The sequence below is a fragment of the Kogia breviceps genome, chromosome 9, assembly GCF_026419965.1.
Source record: "Kogia breviceps isolate mKogBre1 chromosome 9, mKogBre1 haplotype 1, whole genome shotgun sequence".
NCBI classification, from domain to species: Eukaryota; Metazoa; Chordata; class Mammalia; order Artiodactyla; family Physeteridae; genus Kogia; species Kogia breviceps.
In genome coordinates this window covers 73,159,457-73,182,557 of record NC_081318.1, presented here as the reverse complement: position 1 = coordinate 73,182,557, position 23,101 = coordinate 73,159,457, and the positions used below count along the sequence as shown (strand labels likewise).

General features: G+C 34.9%; 1 protein-coding gene across 3 annotated transcripts in view; it reads right to left on the bottom strand.

The window, feature by feature from the left end:
• Positions 1-23,101, bottom strand: part of ITGB8 (integrin subunit beta 8) — a 99,674-nt gene that overhangs the window by 24,464 nt on the left and 52,109 nt on the right. For all 3 annotated transcript variants that reach the window (XM_059073710.2, XM_067042639.1, XM_067042640.1), the window contains 4 exons: positions 19,876-20,122; positions 18,313-18,478; positions 17,578-17,736; positions 4,604-4,699 (listed from right to left, as the gene is read on the bottom strand). In XM_059073710.2, the coding sequence (XP_058929693.1) occupies positions 4,604-4,699; positions 17,578-17,736; positions 18,313-18,478; positions 19,876-20,122 (668 nt within the window). The remainder of the gene's footprint in view (positions 1-4,603; positions 4,700-17,577; positions 17,737-18,312; positions 18,479-19,875; positions 20,123-23,101) is intronic.

Sequence of the window (23,101 nt, the reverse complement as noted above, 5' to 3'; positions counted from 1 at the left end):
TCTGTAGATTGCTTTGGGTAGTATAGTCATTTTCACAATGTTGATTCTTTGAATCCAAGAACATGGTATATCTCTCCATCTGTTTGTATCATTTCTAATTTCTTTCATTAGTGTCTTATAGTTTTCTGCATACAGGTCTTTTGTCTCCTTAAGTAGGTTTAACCCTAAGTATTTTATTTCTTTGTTGCAATGGTAAATAGGAGTATTTCCTTAAATTCTCTTTCAGATTTCCCATCATTAGTGGATAAGAATGCAAGAGATTTCTGTGCATTAATTTTGTATCCTGCTACTTTACCAAATTCATTGTTTAGCTCTAGTGGTTTTCTGGTAGCATCTTTAGGATTGTTTAGGATTCTCTATGTATAGTATCATGTCATCTGCAAACAGTGACAGTTTTACTTCTTCTTTTCCAGTTTGGATTCCTTTTATTTCATTTTCTTCTCTGCTTGCTGTGGCTAAAACTTCCAAAACTATGTTAGATAATAGTGGTGAGAGTGGACAACCTTGTCTTGTTCCTGATCTTAGAGGAAATGGTTTCAGTTTTTCACCATTGAGAGTGATGTTGGCTGCAGGTTTGTCATATATGGCCTTTATTATGTTGAGGTAGATTCCCTGTATGCCTACTAAGTGGAGGGTTTTTATCATAAATCAGTGTTGAATTTTGTCGAAAGATTTTTCTGCATCTATTGAGAAGATCATTTGGTTTTTCTCCTTCAATTTCTTAACATGGTTTATCACAGTGATTGATTTGCATATATTGAAGAATCCTTGCATTCCTGGGATAAACCCTACTTGATCAGGGTGTATGATTCTTTTAAAGTGCTGTTGGATTCTGTTTGTTAATATTTTTTGAGGATTTTTTCATCTATGTTCATCAGTGATATTCGTCTGTACTTTGTGTGTGTGTGTGACATTTTCATCTGGTTTTGGTATCAGGGTGATGGTGACCTCGTAGAATGAGTTTGGGAGTGTTCCTCCCTCTGCTATATTTTGGAAGAGTTTGAGAAGGATAGCTGGTAGCTCTCTCTAAGTGTTTGATGGAATTCGCCTGTGAGCCATCTGGTCCTGGGCTTTTGTTTGTTGGAAGATTTTTAATCATAGTCTCGATTTCAGTGCTTCTGATTGGTCTGTTTATATTTTCTATTTCTTCTTGGTTCAGTCTTGGAAGATTGTGCTTTTCTAAGAATTTGTCCATTTGTTCCAGGTTGTCCATTTTATTGGTATAGAGTTGCTTGTAGTAATCTCTCATGATCCTTTGCATTTCTGCAGTGTCAGTTGTTACTTCTCCTTTTTCATTTCTATCTATTGATTTGAGTCTTCTCCCTTTTTTTTCTTGATGAGTCTGGCTAATGGTTTATCAATTTTATCTTCTCAAAGAACCAGCTATTATTTCTATTGATATTTGCTATCATTTCTTTCATATCTTTCTCATTTATTTCTGATCTGATCTTTATGATTTCTTTCCTTCTGCTTACTTTGGGTTTTTTGTTGTTGTTCTTCTTTCTCTAATTGCTTTAGGTGTAAGGTTATGTTGTTTATTTGAAATGTTTCTTGTTTCTTGAGGTAGGATTGTATTGCTATAAACTTCCCATCTTAGAACTGCTTTTGCCGCATCTAGAGGTTTTGGATCGTCGTGTTTTCATTGTCATTTGTTTCTAGGTATTTTTTTAATTTCCTCTTTGATTTCTTCAGTGATCTCTTGGTTATTTAGTAGTGTATTGTTTATCCTCCATGTGTTTGTATTTTTTACAGATTTTTTTCCTGCAATTTATATCTAGTCTCATAGCATTGTGGTTTCAAAAGATACTTGATAGAATTTCAATTTTCTTAAATTTGCCAAGGCTTGATTTGTGACCCAAGATATGATCTATCCTGGAGAATGTTCCATGAACACTTGAAAAGAAAGTGTATCCTGTTGTTTTTGTATGGAATGTCCTATAAATATCAATTAAGTCCATCTTGTTTAATGTATCATTTAATGCTTGTGTTTCTTTATTTATTTTCATTTTGAATGATCTGTCCATTGGTGAAAGTTGGGTGTTAAAGTCCTCTACTATGATTGTGTTATTGTCGATTTCCCCTTTGATGGCTGTTAGCCTTAGCCTTATGTTTTGAGGTGCTTCTATGTTGGGTGCATAAATATTTTCATTTGTTATATCTTCTTCTTGGATTGATCAAGACTGATCATTATGTACTTTCCTTCCTTGATCAATCATCAATTGATCAATTGATCATTATGTACTGTCCTTCCTTGTCTCTGGTAGTAGTCTTTATTTTAAAGTCTATTTTGTCTGATATGAGAATTGCTTCTCCATCTTTCTTTTGATTTCCATTTTCATGGGATATCTTTTTCCATCCCCTCACTTTCAGTCTGTATGTGTCCCTAGGTCTGAAGTGGGTGTCTTGTAGACAGTATATATACGGGTCTTGTTTTTGTATCCATTCAGCCAGTCTATGTCTTTTGTTTGGAGCATTTAACCCATTTACATTTAGGGTAATTATCGATATGTATGTTCCTATTACTATTTTCTTAATTGTTTTGGGTTTGTTATTGTAGGTCTTTTCCTTCTCTTGTGTTTCCTGCCTAGAGAAGTTCCTTTAGCATTTGATGTAAAGCTGGTTTGGTGGTTTCTCTTAGCTTTTGCTTGTCTGTAAAGTTTTTAATTTCTCTGTTGAATCTGAATGAGATCCTTGCTGGTTAGAATAATTTTGGCTGTAGGTTTTCCCCTTTCATCACTTTAAATATGTCCTGCCACTCCCTTTGGGCTTGCAGAGTTTCTGCTGAATGATCAGCTGTTAACCTTATGGGGATTCCCTTGTATGTTATTTCTTCTTTTTCCCTGCTGCTTTTAATATTTTTACCTTGTATTTAATTTTGATAGTTTGATTAATATGTGTCTTGGCGTGTTTTTCCTTGGATTTATCCTATATGGGACTCTCCATGCTCCCTAGGCTTGATTGACTATTCCCTTTCCCATATTAGGGAAGTTTTCAACTATAATTTCTTCAAATATTTTCTCAGTCCCTTTATTTTTCTCTTCTTCTTCTGGGGCCCCTATAATTTGAATGTTGGTGCATTTAATGTTGTCCCAGAGGTCTCTGAGACTGTCCTGAATTCTTTTCATTCTTTTTTCTTTATTCTGCTCTGTGGTAGTTATTTCCACTATTTTGTCTTCCAGGTCACTTATCTGTTCTTCTGCCTCAGTTTTTCTGCTATTGATTCCTTCTAGAGAATTTTAAATTTCATTTATTGTGTTGTTTATCCTTGTTTGTTTGCTCTTTAGTTCTTCTAGGTCCTTCTTAAACGTTTCTTGTATATTCTCCATTCTATTTCCAAGATCTTGGATCATCTCTACTATCATTACTCTGAATTCTTTTTCAGGTAGACTGCCTATCTCCTCTTCATTTGTTTGGTCTGGTGGGTTTTTACCTTGCTCCTTCATATGCTGTTTATTTCTCTGTCTTATTTTGCTTAACTTACTGTGTTTTGGGTCTCCTTTTCACAGCCTGTAGGTTTGTAGTTCCTGTTGTTTTTGGTGTCTGCCCCCAGTGGGTAAGGTTGGTTCAGTGGGTTGTGTAGGCTTCCTGGTGGAGGGGAGTAGCACCTATATTCTGGTGGATGAGGCTGGATCTTGTCTTTTTGGCAGGACTGCATCCGGTGCTGTGTTTTGGGGTGTTTGTGAATTTATTATGATTTTAGGCAGCCTCTCTGCTCATGGGTAGGTTTGTGTTCCTGCCTTGCTAGTTGTTTGCCATGGGGTGTCCAGCACTGGAGCTTTCTGGTCGTTGAGTGGAGCTGGGTCTTAGCTTGAGATGGAGATCTCTGGGAGCCCTCTTGCCGATTGGTATTACCTGGGGCCGGGAGGTCTCTGGTAGACCAGTGTCCTGAATTCAGCTCTCCCACCTCAGAGGCTCAGGCCTTACAGCTGGCTGGAGCCCCAAGACCCTGGCAGCCACACGGCTGGAGTAGATGGGCTATGAGTTGGGTGTCAGCCACTGCCCTATTGTAGCTCTGTCTCAGCTGTCTCCAAAAGTCACCCAGATACATTGGATTATTCCACCTATCATCAGAACTTGCACATGCCAGTCTGGGATTTATAGATGTCCTCCTGATACTCTTAATTGAAATACCTTGCATTCAGAGTGGTAAGCGATACGCTAATAGTGTTGGTTCTCTTCAGTTCAGAGTCTGGGACAGTCTGAGCCTTCATGTGACCAAGTCAGGAACAGCTGGCCAATGGTCCCAGAGTGATAACATGTCAGATTCCAAGAAGGCTTTCTGCAGCACCTGAGCAGTAGTCCCATGCAGCCGCTCTGCTCAGCTGCAGTACTCTGACTGGGGAACTCAGTGGGACCCTCACACGAGGATTTCTGCTGGCCCTTGAGCCTGACTTGCCAACCCAGGCAAGGAGCTGAGGAGAGCATCTCCTGCCCTATCTCACCAGAGGAACGGACACCTGGGCTATGTTAGTTAATACAGTATTAAATTTAGATTGTATGAAGTATAATAACTCCAGAATCCTTACCTGGGGTTCTAAGAAGTATTCTAATTTTAACTATAGATGCAAACATTTTAATTTTTGTATTTTGGGAGTTAACATACCTTATACCAGTGAAACTGTTTTCCTTGAACTGCAAATATGACATTAATGTTGTTGTCTATTAACTTTTCTGAAAGTTGGCCTAGTGAGGGATGTTCCTGTAACAGAAAATGAAATAAAGGGAGTGAAATTTAGTAGTTCAATTCCACACACTTCCAAACATCTGTTATGAGGAAAACTGTATGATTAACATAAAAATGTATTGTGTTGGGAAGGATTATCATTGTACTAGAGGCATTTAAATTCTTTTAAAAAATAAGGTCAACGTCAACATTATTAAGGATATTTTAAAGACAAAGTCTCCATAAAAACATCAGAAACTCAGAAAAATGAAGAGGGTTGCATTCAACATAATACAAAGAGTGTTTAGCACTTCTTTAGGTTAACACTGGACTTCAAGTAATATAATTGAAAGATTATTTAATATTCAGAAACAGAGACATATTAGTGACAATCACATTCTCAGGTGAAATTCAGTAATAAGTTAAAAAATGCAAATATATGCATGTATACATATACATATTTACATACATATAAAAATTTGAATTATAACATGGTATAGAAGAAAGTTTGTTTAAAAGAAGAAAACCCTGTATTCAAATTCCAGATTGTCAGTTTATGATAAAAATTGTATTTCAGGTCTATCCTCTATAACATGTGAATGGTATCTGCCTTCCATGATTTCTGGCAAAAGTAGAAAGATAACAATAGTATGTGATTTATTTAGAGCAGTTTCTTGCATATACTCAGCACTAATAGCAATTATTATAATTTTTATTTCCAACAGCTTATACAAGGTGTAGGTTACAGATGTTTCAACTTATTATCATTATACTTAACTTTTTTGTCATTTATATATACATATATTTATATTACAAACCTGTCTTACACTGATATGTAAAACTTATGTAGCTCTAACTGTGACATTCTTTGCGGTAGTGAGAAAGAAAGCAGGGGATGAGTAGAAAGGGAATAAAATTTAGTAAATAGGAGAAATCTGACAACTATGGAATTTGCTATATAAAGTTATGTAGTAAGACATAGTTCTTGATATTTTTTCTTTCTATAAATGCTCTTTTAGGTATTAAAGCAATCTCAAATAACAACTCTAGATACCTTTAGAGAAATGATGTCAAACTTCACCTGCAGTGGTGCCCACCTGTTGTTGGTGCCTAGTAGTGTAAGCCAAGGATCATGTGACTGAGCCTAATTAGTAACATCTGATTCAAGTTCAAATTACTCTGTAGTTTTTGTTTCCCCTTTCACCCTCCAATGCTAACTGTGCTTTTGTTAAGGGAAAATTTTGTTTAAACCATCTTGGTTAATATTTCTGGATTTTGGCAACTATATGAACTTAGAAAGAGCTAATTTTACTAGTTTCACTTATAGCCTAAGTTATTTCACCCACTTCTTAAACTTACATATATAAGTTTAATAAGATATAAGACACAGCCTTGTGCTTAAAACTATCAGCACTAACATGAGTAACTGGTGTGATTTGAATATCTGTGTCCCGCTTTCCAGATTCATACATTGAAATCCTAACCTCCAAGGTGAGGTAATATTAGGAGGTGGGCCTTTGGGATGTGATTAGGTCTTGAAGGTAGAGCCCTCTTGAATGGGATTACTGCCCTTATAAAAGAGAGCCAGTGGAGAAAGTTCCCTGTGCCTTCTGCCATGTGAGGTTATAACTAGGAGGTGTTGTCTTTGAACCAAAAAGTAGGTTCTCACCAGACCCTGAATCCTCTAGTGCCTTGATCTTGGACTTACCAACCTCAAAAACTGTGAGGAATAAATTTCTGTTGTTTATAAGCCACCTAATTTATGATGTTTTGGTATAGGAGCCCGAATGGACTAATAATCATAACAAATATCCTTTTATTTCTATATAATCTATAATTGCTTTGTAGAAACAAATAAAATTTTCTTGAACTACAGTTAAATGTGATATGACTCCAATTTACGAAGGGGTATAAAAAGTATTACCACATGGATTTGCATAAGAAAAATTCTACCCACAGCAATTCTTAAGAATATCATTTTAAAGTAATAGAAGAACAATCCCCCGAATATAAGTTCTATCAAATTTTTATTCCTTGTTCCTAATAATATTCATACTCTTAAAATAGACTTATGACAGTTTGCATAATGCTAGTAAATTAAAGAGAACAACAACAAAAAAGAGAACAAGTAAAAGAAGGTAACTCTAGCTGTATTGGGAATATTTTTTTAATGGCAACAACTACTTTTCAAATATTTTTGCTTTGACAAAAAATAATCACAGTTTGCCAAGCATTCCTCCTTCTTAATTTTTAAAACCATTCATATTTTCAGGAAAATTTAATCCATATGTTTTTAACCAGCTTATACTTAACTCACATAAAGTCAATATTAAAGAACAGTCCAAAATGTAAGCAGCTTTTGGAGGCTTCTTAATCTCTTTCCCCTTTTCAAAAATAGGAAGTCACATTGACCAAAAGTATACAAAATTTAAATCTAGAAAATTCTCGTTTGCTCTGAAGATCATTAAGAAGGTCAGTTGGATTTTTAAGCTTTAAAGAACACATTTTTTAACCCTAGAAAGAAATGTTTTAAAAGAAAATTCCAAGTACCTCGAGGCAGATTGTTAAAACTACAAATGTTTAATAGATGTTTAAACAAACCATTGTTGATGGGAGAATTGTGGATTAATGGCCATTTTTGAAGCCCCTCCCCCTTTCCTCCATGAAGCATAGTATCTTTTAAGTATTTTATCTTTTATGTCTTGTATTTCACTAGCAGGAACACTCCCTCTTGGCCAGCTGTCCTGTGCTGGTGACGTCACTGCTCCTCAGCTTTAACTCCCCCTCTGTCTAACCCATTACATATTGTTTCTATGAACTCTGAAAATAATTAATGGAGATAACAAGCATTTCTGGGGCAGAAGGGAGAAGGGAAAGCAATGTGCCAAGGCAGCTGCTAAATAATTAAGGGCAAAAGGATTCCGTTCACATTTTTCTTCTTCACCAACACCTTCACTGTGATTTGTGGAAAATAACTTATAAATGTCAGAAGGGAAGAAGAGGTAAGAAAGATTCAATGGAGACAGTTTCAGTTAAAGAGATAATAACTGTGTAGAGATGTATGAATTTTAATAATGTGCCTGTGTAGTGACAAGAAAATAAGTGTTTAAGATTCTCCATAAAAGCGAGTTTCATTATAAAAAGTTCTTATAATATAGAATTTGAAGCATTGAATATCATAATAAGATACAAAAAACACAATGTCTTGGTTAAATAAAATTATTCAGTTATCTGGATTACTTTTTATAGTTAACTTTTTAGAGGACAGAGACAGCATGAAAACAATGTGATAGCACAGATTTATTTAGAGATGAAGACTTTAAATTATATGTTGTCAGTCCCCATCTCTCCCAATGGCCTATTTTTTAATTTATATGGCTGCATAGTCATAATCGCATAGACCCATGTTTCCCATTAGTGGCACTATGGACAGTTTGTGTTGTGGGTGTGAGGCTGTCCTGTGCATTGTAGGGTACTTGGCTACATCCCTGGCCTCTACCTATTAGAGGCCAGTATCTCCCTCCTCCCGCAGTTGTAACAACCAAAATGTCTCTGGACATTGAAATGTTCTCTGGAGGGCAAAATCGTTCTGGTTGAGAGCCATACCAAGAGCAGGGGCTTGGAAGCAGACCACCTGGGGCTTCAACTCTTGGCTCTGCAATTACTAGCCATGTAACACTGGGCATCTGTCTTAACCTTCTGTGATACAGTTTCTATATATGTAAAACGTATAAATACTAGTATCTACCTCTCAGGGTTATGGTGGGAATTAAATGGGTTAACATGCATAAAGACTTTCATTTACCATTTTCTAATTATTAAGCTCATATTAATGGTAAGTAGAGGCTCATGTCCTGATGTCATACTGCTTGTCATTTACCTAGGCACTATTATGCAGGGCTGTGTGACCACAGACAAGTTCCTGATCCTTCTAGTGCTTCCATTTGCTCATTTATAAAATGGAGGTAATAGCAATATCTACACTTCACTGGGAGACTTGGTGGTGCTCCCTAAGTGTAAAGGGACAAATACCACAGGGCTGCTTAATAAAAGACAGCTTTCAATAAAAGACTGCTTAATAAAAGACATTTGGAGGCCATTATTAAAGGCTAAATGCTGGGCTCTTGGATATGCTTTAACTTGCCTCATTTATTTACCTTTTGCACCTGGCTCCTGAAGTGTTTGAATTTGTGGCTGTTGCCAAACATGGTATCAGCTGCATCCTTGATATCCTTGTTACTGAATGAGGGGCATGGAATAACCATTTTTGTAAGCTTTTCAATGAGAATGGTAGTAAGTTTTCTGCTTAAATATGACTTAACCAAACATAAAATTTATTTGGAACATTCTATTTCATAAATATTTTCATCAGTTTTTGTTTTTATTGAGTCACTTTGGAAAATCAATATTTTTTCTCATTTTCAGGGGCACTATAAAAGCAACATGAGACTACTCTGAGCCTAGCTCAGGTGATTCTGTCTGCAACTTTTGCTTTCAATTTTAAAGAAGAAAAAATAAATATTGTTTGCAGAAATAATTTCCTGGGTAATTTTCTGCAAGCATGAGAAGCATTAAAATTAGGTCTATTCTAAAGTTCTTATTAAGGTCATTATTGTTCAAATGCCCCTCCCCCATCCCTCTCCCCACTGGTAACCACTAGCTTGTTCTCTGTATCTGTGAGTCTGTTTCTGTTTTATTATATCCATTCATTTGTTTTATTTTATAGATTCCACATATAAGTGAAAATATGCAGTATTTGTATTTCTCTGTCTGAGTCATTTTACTAAACATAATACCCTCCATATCCATCCATGTTGTTGCGTTTGGCAAAATTTCATTCTTTATTATGGCTGAGTAATATTCCATTGTATATATATATACCACAAACTTCTTTATCTATTCAGTTGTTTATGGACACTTACATTGCTTCCATATCTTGGCTACTGTACATGTTGCTCCTATGAACATTGGTGTACATAGATCTTTTTGAATTAATGTTGTCATTTTCTTCAGATATATATATATACATATATGTATATATATATATACATATATATGTGTATATATATATATATATATATATATATATATATATATATATATACCCAGGAGTGGAATTGCTGGATCATATGTTAGTTCTATTTTTAATTTTTTGAGTAGCCTCCATACTGTTTTCCAAGTTGGAGGGTTCCCTTTTCTTTACATTCCTCACTGACATTTTTTGTTTGTGGTCTTTTTGATGATGGTCATTCTGACTGGTGTGAGGTGATGTCTCATTGTGGTTTTGATTTGCATTTCCCTGATGATTAGTGTTGTTGAACATCTTTTCACGTGCCTGTTAGTCATCTGTATGTCTTCTTTGAAAGAATGCCTATTCAGGTCTTCTGCCTATTTTAAAAATCAGGGTGTTTTTTGATATTGAGTTGTATTAGCTGTTGATATATTTTGGATATTGCCCGCTTATTGGACATATCATTTGCAAATATCTTCTCATGTTCAGCAGGTTGCATTTTCATTTTGTTGATGGTTTCCTTTTCTGTGTAAAAGCTTTTAAGTTTGATTAGGCCCCAATTGTTTATTTTTGCTTTTGTTTCCCTTGCCTGAAGAGACAGGTCCAAAAACATAGTGCTAAGATCTTTGTCAAAGACCATACTCCCTATGTTTTCTTCTAGGATTTTTGTGGTTTCTGGTCTTAAATTTAGGTCTTTAATCCATTTTGAGTTTATTTTTGTATATGGTATGGAAAAAAAGTTCTAATATTATTCCTTTGAATGTAGCTGTCCAGTTTTCCCAGCACCACTTGTTGAAGAGACTGTCTTTTCCCCACTGTATATTCTTGCCTCCTTTGTCATAGATTAATTGACCATATGTGCATGGGCTTATTTCTGGGCTCTCTATTCTGTTCAGCTGATCTGTATGTCTCTTATTGTGCCAATACCATACTGTTTTGATTATTGTAGCTTTGTAGTAGAGTCTGAAGTCAGGAAGCATGATACCTCCAGCTTTCTTCTTTTTTCTCAAGATTTCTTTGGCAATTTGGGGGTCTCCCATGATTACATATAAATTTTAGGATAATTTGTTCTAGTTCTCTGAAAAATGTTATTGGTAATTTGATAGGGACTGCATTAAATCTGTAGATTGCTTTGGGTAGAATGGCCATTTAAACAATATTAATTCTTCCAATCCAAGAGTATGGGATATCTTTCCATTTCTTTTTATCATTTTCAGTTTCCTTCATCAGTGCTTTATAGTTTTCAGAGTATAGGTCTTTCACCTCCTTGGTTAAGTTTATTCCTAGGTAGTTTATTCTTTTTGATGTGATTTTAAATGGAATTGTTCTCTTGCCTTCTCTTCCTGAGAAAATATATAATACTAATACATTACCAGTGTATAGAAAATCAATAGATTTTTGTATATTAATCTTATATCCTGCAAATTTACTGAATTAATTTATTAGTGCTAATAGCTTTTTGAAGAAGACTTTAGGGTTTTCTATATACAGTATCATGTCATCTGCATATAGTGCTAGAATCATCTATATTCATCAGAGATATTGGCCAGTAATTTTCTTTTTTTGGTACTGTCTTTCTCTGGTTTTGGTGTCAGGGTAATGGTGGCTTCATAGAATGAGTTTGAAAGTGTTTCCTCCTCTTCAATTTCTTGAAATAGTTTAAGAAAGATAGGTATTAACTCTTCTTTATATGTTTGGTAGCATTCCCCTGTGAAGCCCTTTGGTCCTGGACTTTTGTTTGGGAGGTTTTGATTACTGATTCAATTTCAACACTAGTTATCAGTCAATTCAAATTATCTATTTCTTCCTGATTCAGTCTTGGAATATTGTATGTTTCTAGGAATTTATCCATTTCTTCTAGGTTGTCCAATTTGTTGGCATTAACTGTTCATAGTATTCTCTTATGATTGTATTTCTGTGATAACAGTAGTAGCTTCTCCTCTTTCATTTCTTATCTTGTGTATTTGGGTACTCTCTTTATTTTTTTCTGAATGAGCCTGGTTAAAGACTTATCAATTTTGTTTATCTTTTCAGAAAATAAGTTCTTGGTTTCATTGATATGTTCTATTGGTTTTTTTTGGGGGGGTGTCTTTAATTTATTTATTTCTCCTTTGATCTTTATTATCCTTTCTGCTGACTTTGGACTTTGCTCTTCTTTTTCTAATTCCCTTAGTTGGTAAGTTAGGCTGTTTATTTGAGATTTTTCTTATTTCTTCAGTTAAGCCTGTATCACTATTAACTCCCCTCTTAGAACTGCTTTTGGTGCACCCCGTATACTTTTGAGTGTTGTGTTCTCATTTTCATTTGCCTTGTCTCAATATATTTTCTGATTTCCTCATTGGTTTCTTCATTGACCACTGCTTTTTTAGTAGCATGTTGTTTAGTCTCCATGTGTTTAGTCTCCATGTGTTTGTTCTTTTCCCATTTTTCTTTCTGTAAATGATCTATAGTTTCATGCCATTGTAGTCAGAAAAGATGCTTGCTATAATGTCTGTTTTCTTAAATTTGTTGAGACTTGTTTTGACAAGCATGTGATCTATCCTGGAGAATGCTCCATGTACACTTGAAAAGAATGTGCATTCTGCTGTTTTGGATGGAAGATATCTATTAGGTCCAACTGGCCTAATGATTCATTTAAGGCCATTGTTCTCTTACTGATTTTCTGTCTGGATGATCTCCCCATTGATGTTACTGGGATGTTAAAGTGCCCTACTATTATTGTATTACTGTCCATTTCTCCCTTTATTTCTATTAATATTTTATATATGTATTCCTGTTTCTGACACATATATGTTAATGAGTGTAATCTCTTCTTGTATTGATCCCTTTATCATTATATAATATATAAGTCCCTCTTTGTCTTTTGTTATAGACTTTGTTTTAAAGTCTATTTTGTCTGATAAGGGTCTGCTGCTTCAGCTTTCTTTTGTTTCCATTTGCATAGAATATCATTTTCAACCCCTTACTTTCAGTCCGTGTATCTTTAGCTCTCAAGTGAGTGTCTTATAAACAGCATATAGATGGGTTATTTTTTCTCCAATCAGCCACTCTGTGTCCTTTGATTGGAGCATTTAGTCCATTGACATTTAAAGTGATTATTGGTAGGTATGTGCTTATTGCCATTTTGTTACTTTTTTCTGGTTGTTTCTCTGTTTTGTCTTATTTTAGTCTATCCCCTTGTGGTTTGATGATTTTCTTTAGTTGTATGTTTGTGTTCATGTCTTTTTAGTTTTAGTCTCTCTTTAGTTTAGTGGTATGCTTTAGCTCATCTCTTTTCTTTTTAGCTTTTGTATGCCTATTGCAGGTTTTTGATTTGTGGTTATCATGAAGTTCTTATATGTTGACCTTTAACTATATCTACTTGTTTTAAACTGATAGTAATTTAAGTTCAAGAACATTCTAAAAGAGCTACAATTTTTACTATCCCCTCCACCTTTTGTGTGTTTGATATCATATTGTATATCTTCATATCAATACCTTAACTATTTATTGTAGTTTTAGTTGATTCTACAATTTTTGTCTTTTAACCTTTGTAGTAGCTTATTTAGGTAGTTGAACCCCTGTCTTTACTATATATCTGCCTTTACCAGTGGCATTTTCCCCTTCCTATAATTTATTTCGTTGTTACAGCCTTTTCTTTTTCACTTAAAGAACGCCCTTTAATGTTTCTTGTAAGTTTGGTTTAGTGTTGATTAACTCTGTTAGTTTTTGCTTGTCTGAGATCCTCTTTATCTCTCCTTCAATTCTGAATGATGACTTGCTGTATAGACTATCCTAGGTTGTAGGGTTTTTTTTCCTTTCAACACTTTAAGTATATCATGTCACTCCCTTATGGCCTGCAAAGTCTGCTGTAAAACCAGCTGATAGCCTTATGGGTGTTCCCTTGTATGTGACTCTTTATTTTTCTCTTGCTGAAGTTCTCTCTTTACTTTATCTAAAAGTTGTAACAATAATTTTTTAAAACCCAGCTGCATATGGACTTAAAACTTTCTGGGTGCATTTAGCCTGAGTGATATTCCCTTTACTTTCCTGATGGTGCATGTTCATAAAACCCAAAGGTGCTAACACTCTAAACTGATCTTATCCCTTTAATTAATTTTAAAAGTTCTTTTATGCAGTGTTAAGCAGAGAAAAACAAAGTAAGAATCAGGAAATAAGGTGAAATTTTTATTATATGCTTTAGTTTTGACATATTAGAATTTTAATGTTATTTTTCTTATTATATATCAGTAATTTCCATGAGACTAAATAAGTAAAGGAATTCTGAGGAGTTAAATGATAGGAGGGGTGAAGAATCACTGACCATAATATGATGGGGCACAAACAAAATGCTCAGAGAAAGAAACACCATATCTGAGCTACTAAATATAATTAGAAGTGTGGTAGAATCTTGCCTATTTGCATCTCTCCATCAGGACTGAGAGTCACAGCAATATTTGAAAGTCCCATTAATAATGGTTCATTGCATGACCTGTGTGCCTCTTCCAAATATTTGCTCTTTGGGCCCCTTTCATTGTTACTGGAGACTCTAGTGTTATTCTTGGCCAAGGATGTGGTGAGTGGTTGTGAGGAGGGCTTTGAATGAAGTTGGGAATTACCCTGGAGGGGCTGGATAGGGAGACAGGGTGAAATTCTAGGACCTCAGTATTAACCTGTCTTCTACATCATTAACAATTTTTATACTAACCTCTACCATTTTAGAAACAATTCCTTATTTTAAGCTGGCATTATTACTAGTAAATTATAAAACTACATTGCTACTCAAGCTTTTCATACTGGCAACTGGAGAAAAAGCAGTGGAAAAGGTAATTTATTTAACACTATAATATTATTTGCCAATGGCCATATATAAAGTGTAACAATGCTTAAACTGTTTAAAATTTTATCATGCTACATAAGTTAAGTAAGCCAGATTATCTGCTTTATTTCTTCTGTAAGTAAGACTGTAACTAGAAAGTTAGAGCAGAAACTACAGCAAGAACTTCACTGCTCTATTTATTCTAGTTTTCCCTTGAGACACTGTGGCAAAGTGGTTAAGAATATAGTTTTTAATAAAACATTGAACTGGATTGAGCCCTAGCTCTGCTACTTATTAACTTCTTAGCTGTCTGTCCTCAGTCAACATTCTTAATTTCTTCTCCCCTCAGTTTTTCTGTTTATGAAAGAAAGGTAACTATGACTACCTTACCAAGTTGTTGTAAAGATAAATTTCATACTGTATACACTGTACTGTATGCAGTATACTGATACTGTTGTACATATGTGGTTTCAGTTAATAAAAACTGAAAACAGGGTAGATGTTATAATTCTGGAATTCACATTGACCCTCATGAAATAGCTAGGTGAATAAGCAGTAGAACTCTGGACCATGTAATTTAGACATGTAAAAGGTCTTTTATCATTTCCTTTTATAAATGAAAGAACCAGAGTCTTGGCCCAAGAACCTCAGGTACTATTCAACATTACTGGTATTGGCTGCTAGAGATAAAGCCAAGAAGCAAAGTGTTTGATTGCTTGTCTAAATTATACCTTTTAAAATTCCTCTATAATGGCTGAATAGGAGAGAATGGAGGTCACTTTAAAATAAGCAGGTACATATGCTTATTAGGCTGAGGGTAGCTTTGGATGTAGGAGGTTTCAGAGCAGTAGTACACCTTATGTATATAAACACATAGTCAAGGGATCAATCAAAATGCTTCAGCTTCTTTTGTTTTAGGGCAGTGTCCCTGGAAATGAAGGGAATGAACTTCTTAGGAAGAGGATCCCTTAAAACACAGACTTGGGATAAATGAGATAAAAATATTCTTCTAAGGTATTAATAAACACACTACTCCTCGGTTTATTCAATACATATCAATGACATATGGAAGTTTCATTGTCTTAAGTAGGTAAAACAATTTTCAAGAAAGCAAATAAAGTTCATGATAGTTTGTCCAAATTCCTGATATCATAAGATCCCAAACACTGTGTAAAATTCCATCAGAATTATAATTTGTTTCCATAAGGTTATATGGCATGGCGTATGTCTAAAAGTATGAGAACATTTCTTTGCCTTAAGGAATCCTTCCTATATGAGCAACAGCACCCTCTAAAATACAATTATGGAGCGATGACTTGGCAAAACTTCAAAACGATAATGCAATGCAATTTGAGAATAATGTGATTATTATTTTCCCTTAAAAAAAAAAAGCTTCTACTTGTCTCAGAATAGAATAGTTCCTCTTGTCTTCTCCTTCACTCCCAGTAAATGAATTAGAACTCTATCTCAGATTAAAAGAGGTTGAATGGAAGGAAAGATAATGAATGACTAAATTAAAGTGGATGGGTCTACCAAAGTGAAATGTGGCTGAATAGAAGAGAATTAGCAAGGAGAAAGACACTAAGGGAATAACTCCAAATCCTAAAATTTCAAATTCAAATTCTAGTTATTTTAAAAAATCTTTAAATGTTGAGGCTGCTTTCAAGAATCTAAACCAACCAAGGGTTGAACTTGTTTTATAAGGTAATAACAGTTGCTCCTCTAGACTTTCAAAAAGTCTGGTAGAATGTTTCAGATTAACAAAATTTAAACTATTTAAATTTCACTCATGAGAACCACACACATTTCAGCATAATTTATATGCTTCTAATATTGCATTTCCCAAACTGTGCATGAGGTGCCTTAGAGCACTGCAGTACACTCACCAGGGTACCTCAAAATATCTTGAATTTTTCAGGGAAGCACAGTAATACGTGGCATCTGTCAGGTACCCATGAACTACTAGCTGGAGGTGGTTCACAGCTTTACCGTTACATTTGGCTCTGTTCTTTTAGATGATGCCATATCTTTGCAAAACTGGGCAACATGAAAATCAGTGTGGAACAGGAAGTGAGGATGGTTATATCGAGTATGATTACAAGGCTTGGGAAGTTCCCATTGCAACTTATTTACTAAAAATGACAAACTATACATATATATATACACACACATATATATTTTTTGATGTTCACGTGTATTATTTTTTTAACTGGCTACTAAGTTCTTAGGACATAAATAGTTATGTTATTTGGACCTAACTACTTAATAAACAGAACTGTCAGGCTGTTTGTTTGCTTGTTTTGCCTACATGTACGACGGAAAAGATTACTAAGACACTAGATACCGCAATATCAGAAAGTTTGGAAGCTTTTGTTCTAACATTTGCATGCCTGTATAAGTAGGTGTCATTTCACAAGTAAATGATGCTTTATGCAGTTATTTTCTACATGCAGAATAGCTAATGCTGGGAAAGATGTTGTTCTAAGAGATTGTATTTAAATATATGATTCAGAGCCGAAACTAACCCTCAGGAAGCAATCCATATATGCACTGTTTAAACAAAAGAGCCCTTAAATATAGATAAACTTCAGAAGGAAGGAGTGAGGTATAAAATTGAAAGCTGGTTTTGTTTTACTCCTTTTTTCCCCTAGTCTCTACTTTGATTCTGTCTATTTTACTGCGAGGATTCCTCAAGCCAAATACATTCTTCTTAATCTCTAATATGTTTTTCAATACTAACCCTGTAGAAGTAGTTATAAGTAAACTAGTAAGGCAAACGTATATGTATATGCTCTTTTCCTTTTAAGGTCCTTCAGTTGAGTAAAAAGTAAGCTCTTCTATCACTCTTATTTTCATAAATTATACAGTGCTTTGTAGGACATTAGAGAGTCAGCTACTAGATATTATCAAAGTATTTCAGCCTTATATTTTATTGAGCAGAATTTATAGACTGCATTGTTTTGTAACTTGTCTTTCATGACTTATCCTGACTCTGCATCATGATCCTTTAGGTAATTTCTTGGCACAAGGACAGCTGAACTGCCAATTTAAACTTATACTGTAACCAGAAGAGTCATAACTACTAATAGGCTATTGCTGTATTACCATGCTCGTTGATCTGACGTAGACGTTGTTTTTCAGATGGCAGTTTCCGTCATTTGGCACCACTATGCCTGCCAATTTGCTGTCTAGGGCAAGATGAGATGTCTGATCTGTCATCACCAGCAGCAATCTTTTAGCTTCTTTTCGCCATCCAATGTGACTCTTAAAATAAACATGTAATTAGATTTGTACAATAACATAGATCTTTACTATGGTCTTCATTTCAAGTAAACATTACATTTAAAACGTTAAGTCAGGCTAGAATGATGTGCATAAATTCAATGCTGTTTCATAAATAGCATTAACTTTTATTTGTATATCCTCTTCCACAGCTGTTTGACCACACTATCTCCTGGCTAGAGACTTCTGGTGTTCCACAGAGGAAGAACAAGCCAGGTTTATGAAGTACAGACTGCCCACTGTGATGTGAGTAGGACACCAAGCTATTTCTGTTTTTTCCTTGGAGAGTAGTGAGTGAAAAGAGCAGCCCTTTTGGAAATGATTTTCCAAGTGCATAAGTTATTCTTTCCCTTTTATCTTTTCCTATTTATAACCCTCTCCTAAGTTAGCCCCTCTGTCCTGAACACATACCAAAATGAATAATACTGGTGACGAATAACAGATAGGAGAAGAATGTATTCTATGCTATGTTTTCACTCCATAAATCAAAGAGAAAAATCCTAAATTCTTGGAGAATTTTTCATCTGAGCAAATATTCAATAATGTGAAACTTCTTACCTCACAGACAGCTGCCTGAAGCATAGCATCAAAACCTCCTTCAGGTGTATCTATATTTCCAGAGATCTTCTGTCTGTGAACTGCTTTTTCAAACTCAGTGATGTTCTCCGTCAAAGACAGCACATGGATATACCCATGGGGAGGCATACAGTCTAAGTTGTAGTCACTATATGGGTAAAAAAGAAATGCAAATTCTGTTTTGCTATGCGTCCTTCAAAGATCCAAAATACTACTCATAGTCATAGTAAAAGTGTGTGGTTGATGTGAGAAGGGAATACCTTTTTTTTTTTTGCCAAGAAAATTTTATTAGAGAAAATCTATATTTTATAAAATCAGAGAAAAGCTCAATATTGGTGAATATTGAATAATGGTGAATAATGCCTTGGTTGTCAAAACATAAAGAAGATTAAACATGTTTCTTTAATATAGGACACCTAAGGGCTTTTAGTATGCTAATATGCACTGTTAATTTTTAAGAGGAGATGAGAATTTACAGTGATTTCCTATCACATTTGCCCATGGAACAGCTGAAAAACACTTTTTGGGAAATGTTCTTAGGAACTTAATTAAAATATTATACTACTGTTAGATATTTTAAAATATTTCCTAATTTTAAAGTGATGCTTGGTATAGAATTATTGATGAATGGTCAAAATTCATTAAAATTGTTTTGAGAATTCCATAATGTCCCCAAAGGTGAGGATCATTCCTTAGGTGCATCTGTATTCGGGGAGAAGGTGTGTGAAGCTCCATGTGGAGAGGCATCAGTCTTGTTCCTCTACAACAGAAAGCAGAATTGTTTTAGTAAATTAGACTATATACCGTAAAGTGATCTGGGCAATTCATGAAAGTAGGAAAGAAGATGATAAAATGAAATGTTTTGTTAAAGAAGAACTGAACACATTTATATTTCTGTCTGAAAATTCAACAGGCTAAGTATCGTGTGAGAAATTATATTTTAAAGGTCTGTTTTCCTTTCATAGTAGGGAATATGCTGTTCCAAAATGATAAGAAAAAGGGCTCTTTCTAGCAAACAAATTCTCATCTTTTGACCTACCTACCCTCTATGTGCTAGCTGAGTTTTCTTTGAAATCACTTCATAAGCAATGTAATTATAAACAGTCACAATACAGTAATGGAAATACAGATGCAATACTGGCAGAATAAGTACTTTAAATTTGATAAACCTTAATTCAGCAAATTTGGAGCAATCAAAAAAGGAATACATAATTTTCAAAGACATATATATATATATATATATATATATATATATATATATAGTAGCCTGATTATTGGAAGTTTATCCAAAATTACTAATATTATTTGTGTTTTTTGTAATAGAAACTAAGTGAATGATATTTGAAAAAATATAAAGTAAAAAGCCACCCTTCAGTCTCAGAAGTTTTCAGATAGGAACATACTTCTTCTATACATATTTTCATTTATCATTTAATTAAAACAGAAATATAAAATTTAGTAATTCTTTGATTTAAAAACAAAATGAGGTTTTATAAGATTTTAAATTTGTTTAGCATTAGGAAGTCCATGTCAAATATTAGATACCTGCATTGATTATGAATTCTTTCTGGATGGATACTAATGTATGGTGAAACTGTTTTATCAACGTATGAGCCAAATCCAAGGCGGAAGTCATGGGAGAAAAATGCCATTTTTCTAGATAAATCATTTCCAACAGAATTTAATTTTTCAATATTATTGTGCATTGATGCTGAGACATCAACCAGATAATAAAGATCCACAGGGTATTTCTTCAGAGGATGAATTTTCAGCATAAAATTAGCTTCAGCTCCTAGTTCAAAGAAAGACAAACATAGTATAGTATTCATTTTAAACATCTCAGGTTAAGCTATCAATAAGCAGTCACATTTTAGGTATAGAACAATTATCACAAATTTGTGCATAATGAATGAAATTGGGAATATTCCAGAATAATTTCAAGGCAGTTTGGAAACCATCCCATCCCAGACATACCAATATCTTAGTCTCCAACTTCTATAATGCATTTCTCATAATTCTATAGGGCAGATAGAGATAATAGCAAATAGACCAGCTCAACATAAATGTAATAGGGAATATATTTATCACCATATGAACCTGTATTTCTAGTGTCTAGTAAAGCACAGCACAAACGGCAAGCAGCATTCTATCATAAGAGAGAGTAGGTGTCTGTGTTTGTTTTCAGGTCGCATTTAGATATGAAGACAGCCAGAAAGGTATTCTAAGAAAATTTACGCCTTATTGGATGCAGGTGTAGATTCATTCTTTTGGGTTAAGGTATATTTACATATGAGATGTGAAAACTCTGGTACTGAGAAGTACATTAAGCTATTCAAAATAATTCCTACCTCATCATGTTACTTGATTAGATTCTCCCCAAAAGTTAGTTGTAAGAAGAAATGAGACAGTGGTATGAAGAATGATACACAGCAGTACCACATTGAGGACCTAGACAATGTAGGGGACAGGATTTGTCCAATGCATAATGGGTGCATGATAAACATATGTTGAAGAGGGATCACAGGGGCAAAGAAACTGGATGAGTAGAGAGGGTCACCATAAGGAGAATTGTTGGAGCCTCCAAAAGACAATTGTCTTTGCAATACAGTTTTATTTACTTTTCTGTCCATTATCAAGTGATACAAGGATCTGGTACCCTACAGACTTAGTACTTCTGTATTTAACTTTTTAAAGTACATGATGAAAAGTTATCAATTTAAATACAGGAAGTTTATGAATTTTACTTTTTTAAATAATAAAGCAAATGCTTATAAGTCATTAATTATGTGTACATGGGGAATATTTTGAGTGTAAAAATTTTTTAATAAATACCAATTTGTATACATAATTGGTAGCCTGATCTACTTATTAAAGGAATCTTACAATTTATCAAATCATATTTTCAGTCTTAATATGCTTAAAAATAGCAATATTTTTAAACTTACTTCACAAATCAAATGTTCTTCAGCCAGATTATGGAATGTATTAAAAATAGTAAGGTTTTTTGGTTTGTAATATTAATTATGGGAGAAAAGGGCTATTTACTTATTCCGAATTTGCCTTTAAATGCAGGAAACTTCTTTATTATAACATTCTTGGATTTTCAGCCCAAGAGTTTGGGAGGAGAAATTGGGCTTGCATAGCCCAGCCCAGTCAACTCTTTCACTCCTTTTTTTTAGGAATTGGGCTGCCTCCAGTGAACATATATTTGGCTCTGCTTTCCAAGTATCTGGTGAAAAATCCTGCCCATGTGGAAGTGTCCTGCAATTTGGGTAGAGAAGTTTAATTCAGAAGAATGATAGAATCTGGTAGACAGGGCTGGATTGATGAGAAATAGAAATGGAGCATATTGGGGAGTGTGGTTCATGTGGAGGAGCTTGAATTTTAATGTGTGGGTCAGCATTTAATTTTTAATTTTTTTAAAGTTGTGTAGTTGTTTTTTAACTGTTGACTTGGACATATGGCTGAAGGCATTAGGAACTGGCCACATGGCATTTTCATCTTGATGGATCATTATAGTTTATGGTGGCTCTGTCTAAAGATGAACGGCAGCCTATTTTTATAGAGTCATCGAAAAATGTATCAGATATTCAGCATATTGTGTGAGTTGTTATATTATTGGTTGGTTATCTCAGCCAACAGGCAAGAGCCTACATAGCATCAGCAAAAGCACAGGCCTTGGAGGCCTGAGCTATTCAGGGAGCTCCAGTAAAATGCTAGCCACACAGGAGCCTTCAGCACATGTCAGCTGTTCATAGCCTAGCAAGCGAATCGTAGTCTCACTGACCGCAGCAAAGAAGAGGGCTTTTAGGAAGCCTTGCCAGAGGGCTTTTAGGAAGGCCAGTCTCACTGGCCTCAGCAAAGAAGAGGGCTTTTAGGAAGCCTTGCCAGGCTTTTAGGAAGCCTGGCCAAATGGCCATGGTTAGAGGGTGCAGGCTGCTGTAGCTTGATTTTGATTACATAGATGCTGGCATTAGCACATGTACCTGGGTCAGTTGAAGACCTCAGCATGGGCTGACACCTCAGTAAGATAAGTTTTCACTAAAGGAGAAAGGAGAATCTTTCTGTACACAGGCCTTTTACTCATCGTTGGAGAGAATGATAATCGCTACTTTTAAACTGCAAGGCACTTGAGTTTCCTAAAAGGTTCTAGCTTTAAGTAGTAAGCTTAAGGTGGGCAGCCCTACATAGGCTGACCCCAAACCCCACTCTGCTTGTTAAGGAGGAAGCTGAAGGGGCCAAGCTTAGATTACCACATTTTGCCCATGAGCCTGAGACATTCCCCACATTATGCTCGCAAGTTGGCTTTGGATTGTACGATTATATATGACGGAGAAATCTTCTCTTGGAGGCAGTAGAAATACCTTTTCATGGGAACATGGATACCATGTCCCTGGATAAATCGCCATTCAGTTCCTACTGGGGTGCCACCAACACTGGGCTCGAAGGGAAGATGACATTAAAGAGGTTCTGAATATATCGAATGAGAAAGAAACACATCTAAAAATAAGACAATATCTGTGGCCATCACCACTGTGATATAAATTCCAGCAGCAATGTCTTAAATGCTACTCTGAGAGAGGAGCTGTATGGGGGTGGATTCTTTTAGTGGGCAAGAGCTACTAAGTGCAGTGATCCATATAAAATATTTACCACAGTATTTGGTACACAGTAAATATATAGACAGTAATTATTACCATTAGTAGTACTAGATTCTAACATTAGATCTGTTCTAATGTTAGAACAGAAGATAGATAGAACTGTTCTAACA